This window comes from Mizuhopecten yessoensis, unplaced genomic scaffold (genome assembly GCF_002113885.1).
Source record: "Mizuhopecten yessoensis strain PY_sf001 unplaced genomic scaffold, ASM211388v2 scaffold10601, whole genome shotgun sequence".
NCBI lineage: Eukaryota > Metazoa > Mollusca > Bivalvia > Pectinida > Pectinidae > Mizuhopecten > Mizuhopecten yessoensis.
The window spans coordinates 42,635-48,824 of NW_018408628.1; the positions used below are offsets into that span (position 1 = coordinate 42,635).

General features: G+C 37.9%; 1 protein-coding gene across 1 annotated transcript; it reads left to right on the forward strand.

Annotated features, from left to right (window-relative positions):
• Window positions 1-6: 6 nt before the first annotated feature.
• Window positions 7-5,182, forward strand: LOC110461288. Its single transcript, XM_021514709.1, has 11 exons — window positions 7-730; window positions 923-1,258; window positions 1,382-1,544; window positions 1,690-1,874; window positions 1,992-2,236; window positions 2,378-2,513; window positions 2,919-3,039; window positions 3,158-3,366; window positions 3,697-4,045; window positions 4,302-4,501; window positions 4,781-5,182. The coding sequence occupies exons 1-11, from the start codon at window positions 131-133 to the stop codon at window positions 5,069-5,071; spliced, it is 2,835 nt and encodes a 944-aa protein (XP_021370384.1). The 5' UTR covers window positions 7-130; the 3' UTR covers window positions 5,072-5,182.
• Window positions 5,183-6,190: the final 1,008 nt, after the last annotated feature.

Consider the following 6,190-nt stretch of genomic DNA (forward strand, 5'->3'; position numbering starts at 1 on the left):
TACTGGTAATGTTGGTCTGACAGTAGCAACACCCTTTTCTTTCTTACGCTCCGGTGCCATAGCAGTACATCATGATTTAGTGTCATCAAAATACACTGAAACCGTCAACGCGGAGTGGAACGGCGATAAAATGCTCGACATGGATGTTGTTTTTGGTAAAGACACTTCATACGTAGCTGCATTAACAATGCGAGCACCCCGACCAGTGTCATTTTCATCCAACGGCGAATTAACCGACTCTGCCATCAGAGGAGACTTGGATATAAACTGGAACACCGAAAGTCAAGACAGTAACGTTAGAATGGCAGCAGCTGTAAACGATAAAAGTGATAGCTTTACTGAGAGGAAAGATGTGTCCGTGACAGTCACATTACCTAGAAAGACGGTTGTTGTTACAGGGTCTCTTACCAGATCTTCTATCGCTTTGAGCTCCAGTGGAAACTTAATTGTTGACGGTGTTACCAAATACGGAATTGACTATGAAACATCTGATAGAAACAGACGAAGCAATATGGAACAGAGCAAATCATTAGCTATTCGACTTCCATCCAGAACTTTAAAAACGACTAGTCTGTTTAGCGACAGTTATGGTATCAGAACCACCGAGGGCGCCATTTTCTGGGATGCAGGCAGAGACGAAACACAGAAAATAGGAGTTAGAGGCAGTCTGAATCCTCAAGGAAGATCAACAAAGGCTGACTTTTCCGTTAGCTTCCCGAGTCTTGGAAAGGTTAGGATATGTTTTACTATCTTTGTTCATATCTCTATATGTAAACATAATAAGAATATGACGAGTCATAACAATTTATTTAATCTGGAAATCTTATCTGCATCTGATTTAAAACTTATATGTGTTGGATAAAATGGAACAGCTTGGCACCTATTTTATGTTCATCCTTATCAATTATGTTATTTTCTATAGAACGTCAAGCTCGACTCAGAAGTAACAATGAACAGCGGGAACATTATATTTGATGGTAAGACTGAATTCAGCTACTCTGGTGATGTTAACAAGAACCTTGTGATCCATTCACGCGTGGAAGACCTTTCCTCAGGCTTCAGAAAGAACTATAGCTTCGTCGTCGGTGTAACTCATCCTGCGACCACCATTGATGTCCAACTGACGTCCAACCTCGGCCATGCTGACAACAAATACTCCGCCGACATGGGCTTCCAATACCTAACTGCTAATCGTAATAGGAAGAACTTTGCCCTGATGGGGGAAATTGATAACATGAGGAAGCAAATGAAATTCGAGGTAATTTTTTTACAAAATATCATTATATCTAATTTTGAGTTCATATACCTTTACCACTTAAGCGATAACGTTTCGCATAGATGTAACCTGTAAATTCATATAATACGTAATAATATGTTGCAGATGGTGTCTCCTATCAAATCCGTAAAAGTGTCAGGACAAGTCAGTACCAGCGTTCCCTACAGACTCTCTATCCATAATCTGTATGATGAAAGACCAGTAGATGCAGAGTTGATAATTGATCCTAGCAAACTGAGCATGGGTTTCCATATGAATTACGACATTGGTAAGTAAATTAATTCATATTTTCTCGAAGAACGAGATTGTTGACTGTTCGCAAAATGAAACTTTATCAAAATTTATCTGTGTGTTTTTATATTCCTTTGTGACGTTTCTCCTTCATCTCTTTTCCAAAAACGTAATGTACACAGACAACCAAGGCAAAGTGCTCCACGCTGAGGCCAAATATGTGAACAATAGCGCGATCAGAGCTGAGATATACCGAGAGGAAAACACACAAAGGATCACCGACAGCCTATTTGCCATGCGGCTAAACACATCCAGAATGCTTCACACGAGATTGCACTGGCGCCCAACCCTTGTTCAGGATCTGAAGGTAGGTATCTTTACAGACAGATAATATCACATGTACTTCGGATAATTTTCAATAAATAGTTACAATGTACTTGCTGTGGTACAAGATTCTTATATACTTTATTGTTGTATCCAACAGACATATGGACTCCGACGAATGGTCCGTAACAGCAGAGACTTCGTGGAGCTCTTTAATGAAATATCATCTGGAGTCAATGAGGAAGTGAACTCCAAATACAACAGCATCAGGTCTTCCGTCCTGGAAGAACTTGCGCCATACTTCCAGTTAGCCGCCAACAATATTAGAGGAATGCAACGAGAAGTAACATCTCTGAGAGGAACTGTTGACTGTGATATGTTGAACAGTCGTATCGACGAATTATCGTAAGTAGCATCGTACACATCTACAGTGAAATACAACCCACATTTTTCAAACTTAACATAGTTAAACTTGTATAGAAATGGTTGATTCAATATTTTGTGTGGTGTAAACCAACTAATGCTACAAACGGTATTGTTTTAAAGGGAACATATCACGACAGTCGTTGTGGAATTCCAAAATCTAGCCAGTTGGATGGAAACTGCGGCCTCTTCACGTGTGTCATACCCGATGAAGGATTCCGTGGACGAGTACATTGTTGGTGGAAGTGAACTACTGCAGGTAAATACTCTACTTTGACTTTAATAAGTATATCGAGAAATGTCGACTTCATGGAAATGATTATTTTGCTAAAGTAAAGTACTAGTATTAGAATGATTATCATTGCTGACATCTTTTACTGTTTCTCATCCCTTGGTAGTGTATGCATTGTGTTAAATAGCTTAATAGTTTTTTCTAACGCTGAGTATTTATTATTATTAAGCTCAGAATAAGATATTAATTATTCGTAAAAAGATTGTATTTTGATCTACCGAATATTTGTAGGCATAAAATATGTATAGGCAAAACAAGTGACGCATATACAATCCTGAATCTTGAAATCCAAAACTCGAACTGTAGGATAAATGAATCAAAACAAATGATTTAAAATGTTTTAATCACAACTTTTTGTTCTTATATTTGCAGGCGATTGGACAGGAATCAAGAAGGAACTTTGCTACCATGATGAATTCATTGGATGTGAAACTTGGGGAACTTTCGACAACAGCCCTCCTGACATTCAAAACCTACCACGACCATATGACCAGTACGTCTCATATATATATTCTTTGTATAACTACTTGGGTCTTTTCATTGAACGTCCGTCCGTTTTATATTGCTATATAACTGGTTCCGTAACAATGATATCACTGCTCTTTCTGTAGATGCTATTGCCCAACCGTTGAACACGGATACTCTGCGTCTGGTAAAAGCTAAATACAACGCCTATGTCTCAAAGGTCACTAACCAACTGCCATCTATCAACGACTTAGCTCAGCGATACACGGCCACCCGGTACAATGGGAGAGAACAGATAAACTCCGCCCTGTACGGACTGTTGAACCGACCGGAAGTAGACTTCATTCAATCCAAAGTATGTTTTCATGCTAATATATACAATAGAGGAGACATGTAACATAGTGTTTACTTTGTAACTGTTACGTCTGAGTAATCAGATACGCCTATAGATATATACAATCGAACATACACATCTGTATAATCAGAGATACACAACATCGTATTCAAAATTCAACTTACTCCTACTGTATACAAGGAAATGTGGTACTACAATGATGTGATATTTCTTTTTGTGATAAACAGACTTAAATCTTCCCTTATGTGACTTACAGACAGCATTCAAACTTAAATCATATGCCGTAAAAACAGGCAACATCATTAACTCATTCTTTCTATACAAATACAGGCCGCTGCCGCTTACAAATTCTGGGAGGTTGAAGAGAATACCAAGGCCGCACTCGCAAGTGTGTACGATCACGTCATGGAAATAATTGAGGATGAAATTGAAGCGCTGAAAACTGTCATCACTGACCTTGAGAAGACAAAGATAACTGTGTTCGACCCTTTAAATGGCGAAGTTCAAACTGACACTTACCTCGTTGTACCCATGAAATCTCTGAAAACTCTACCAGGTATTGACGTCATCCAACACTACAACAACATTCGGTCGTACGTGCCCGATATCAGTGAATTGAGATCCATCTACGATTATTTACCATCCTCAGATTTCAGCACCTGGATGCCACCTTTTGATGGTAATTATCCTCAATGTATTAATGAAAGTCATTAACGACTCTTTGTGGGAAAAGGTACTTTTGAATTGATGTTTAGATCATGATATATCGTGTGGCTTTTTAATCAATAAGTAAAATAGTTGCTTTACATATATATTTTCACGTCAAAATTGAAACTGATTTATCTGTTGAAAGTTAGTATTTTAACAAAAGGTATCGTTGTCTTAAGATATTGGATCGCTTGGATTCAATCTATGTTTGTGTAATTACTTTTCAGCTTTCGGAACCGTAGAGGGCAACACATTCACAACATTTGACGGGAAAACCTTCCAGTTCAACGGTCGATGTAGCTACGTGCTGGCTGGCGACTATATGGATGGTAACTTCTCCATCGTCCTCGACTACATGGGGAAACAGAAGATAAGGGTTATCATAACCACTATCAAACACGCTGTACAACTCCTACCAAAGAACAAGGTGAGGTTATCTATCGACGAGGGACAATAACAATATTATAGAATATACATGATAAGCAACAAATTCTTAATAACAAAATAATGATCGTTAAGTGCTTGCAATGTTTTATTATAGCGTAAGTGCATGTATATAACCTTGTTTTTTGCTGACATTACATGCTGAACAGTTAGAAGAAAAACTGTCTGATCTAAGAATGAAAACTTGCATTTATTGAGAAATACTCCGGGTATTCCAGTACTTGTTTATGGAAATCATATATATCTTATTGTCTGCTTACAGTTAAGAGTGGATGGAGCCATTGTGGAAATGCCATATCACGACGAGGACATAACCGTCGTCAATGAGGGTGATGACGTCACAGTGAGGGGACATGGATTCACCGTCCGACATAACGTGCCAAGTGATGTGTACGAGATCGGACTGAGTGGTTGGTACTATGGAAAGACAGGAGGACTGCTGGGAACCTACGACAACGAACGTCACAACGACATGATGATGCCCTCGCGACAACTCGCTAATGACGTCACGTCTTTCGCGGATACCTGGGAAGTCAATGACAGATGTCGTTAAAACATTGGACATTGAGTAACTAATGAAATGTTAAGGTGTGATAATTGGAAATAATTTATTTGACATAAGTTTGAAATTGTTTGAATTGAATAAAAAATTAGTAGCATGCAATACTTTTGTTAGTGTTAGTCAATTCGTACCAAAAACACTGATTGTTTATATATAGGAAAGCAATACAAAATATGGTATCACCAATCCATCAGTTTAATGCCATATTCAAGTAAAATTCTCAAACTCTAAATTCAAAACGACCGCCCTCAGTAATTATTTAGGAAATCATTTGAATCATGCACGTACCAAAAAATAGAAACGTGATATGAAAATAAATATATCGTGATATTTTGACTAATTATATCATTAATGTAATGTGGCTTGATGAAACTGGTTGCAAAAAATCGATCTTGTCTTGCTAATTTTCTCATTTGGTTTTGGTTTTGTGTTGATTGACGTCCTATTGACAGTTAAGGTCAATTAAGGACGTGCTTCCATGTGTAATGTGCAAACGCACACGTGTATATAAGTGCCGAAAACAGGGAATGTTGGTGTTGAATGGTAGTTAGTAACAATAAACATGCTACACACAGGCCAGTGGTCATCAGGCAACACACGTTATGATAGATAATTCAGTTACGGAAAATTAAGGTTGTTCACGTCATCAATAAAAAGAAATCATATCATTAGTACATATATTTGCGATGACAATGTACTAACTTTTACCACGAACTACTGTGCTTCTGCTGGAGAGACACACGTGCGTCAGCTGGGGCTGTATTTCCAGCAGTGACACGGTAGTTACCTCCCTTTTTTGAGGTAGCGCAACATGAATGAATGGGACAGTCGTGCAAGAGTTAACAAATGAATGAAAGAGTGAGTTAATGAAATGATGTTTAGTATGTTGAAATCGATGTTTTATGTCTACATTCAAATTGTCATAACAGTATATTATGTTTTTCTTTATCCGATCTAAGCCACCTAGTGCTATAATGGATTTTTGATAGCGAGGAGCTGGAGTGATGGTGAGCGAGGAGAGGATAAAAAAATATAAGCAGGCCTGATATAAAATCAAAAACAAATACTTATGAATAATATACAAAAGTTATAAATTGATAGTTTATGAAA

What these genes read in the sequence shown, in the direction of transcription:
- LOC110461288 (XM_021514709.1), top strand. Translation starts at nt 131, where the DNA reads ATGCTCGACATGGATGTTGTTTTTGGTAAAGACACTTCATACGTAGCT. An exon ending in GCTTCCCGAGTCTTGGAAAG is followed by an intron (nt 731 to 922) that starts GTTAGGATATGT and finishes TATTTTCTATAG; the next exon opens with AACGTCAAGCTCGACTCAGA. An exon ending in GGAAGCAAATGAAATTCGAG is followed by an intron (nt 1,259 to 1,381) that starts GTAATTTTTTTA and finishes AATATGTTGCAG; the next exon opens with ATGGTGTCTCCTATCAAATC.